The sequence below is a fragment of the Penaeus monodon genome, chromosome 31 (assembly GCF_015228065.2).
Source record: "Penaeus monodon isolate SGIC_2016 chromosome 31, NSTDA_Pmon_1, whole genome shotgun sequence".
NCBI lineage: Eukaryota > Metazoa > Arthropoda > Malacostraca > Decapoda > Penaeidae > Penaeus > Penaeus monodon.
Genome location: NC_051416.1, coordinates 20291159 through 20292007, shown reverse-complemented (window position 1 = coordinate 20292007; position 849 = coordinate 20291159). Strand labels below are relative to the sequence as shown.

General features: G+C 55.0%; 1 protein-coding gene across 2 annotated transcripts in view; it reads right to left on the bottom strand.

Moving 5' to 3' along the window:
* Positions 1-849, bottom strand: part of LOC119593075 — a gene marked incomplete at its 5' end in the record, with an annotated part of 4261 nt that overhangs the window by 1476 nt on the left and 1936 nt on the right. For both annotated transcript variants that reach the window (XR_005230497.1, XM_037941995.1), the window contains 1 exon segment: positions 14-812. Coding sequence is in view for 1 of the 2 variants with exons in the window: in XM_037941995.1 (XP_037797923.1) it covers positions 14-812 (799 nt within the window).

Here is an 849-nt window from a genome sequence, read left to right as displayed (position 1 = left end):
AGGGGTGGCTTACCTAAATAGGAGGTTATTGCTGTAACAGTCACCATGACACATTAGTTTGAAAGGAGACGCTCCGTCGGTCACTTGGTCTCTAAGGACGTCCATAACATTCTGCTGGGTCCGGATGGCCCACTGCAGGACGCTGTCATATCCCTCGACTTCCTGAAGTAGGTTGACAGCAGGTGTCAAATGGCTTCCGAACATACCCTGGAGGAATTCCCTTTGCTGCCCTGTACTCGTAGCGAAGTCAGTCTTCAGGAGCGGGTATCGGTCAGTCAGATCTCCGTTCCTGGCCAGCAGAACGTGCGAAGTGGCGTGGAATCTCGCCAGTTCCTTCAGGACGAGATTTGCGTGCGCAGCGTCCAGGCCTTTCTTGCGGTCGGTCATTCTGAATCCCCGATCCCGAAGGTCCTCAAAGAAGAGCAATTCTCTGCCGGGTTCCGTCTCCGCGAAGTAGAACGTGGGTATCCTCAGTTTCTCGAAGCCCGCTGATGTCAGGGCTTCGTTGAGCTCCGGCAGAATGACTGAGTGGAAATGAATCTCCTTCTTGATGAGGTTACACGTAAATGCGTCAATCTGCGTTTCCTTTCGCATCGGGTTGATCTTGACGACGTAGGATACGCGTTGGTCGGCGTCCTTTAGTGAATACCTCACGTCGACACTCGTGACGGCCGTGGCCATGTTGTCGCCCTTCTGTGTGAAGTCCTTGATGGCCCAGGACAAGAGGCGAGCGTCGGGGCCCTTGTCCTTCGCCAGCGTCGCCTCCACGTGCCGATTCTCGACCAGGTCCTGCGGCTTCTCTGCCATGGCGGCTGCAATGCACACGGGCGAATGTAGTGTTTACAAATG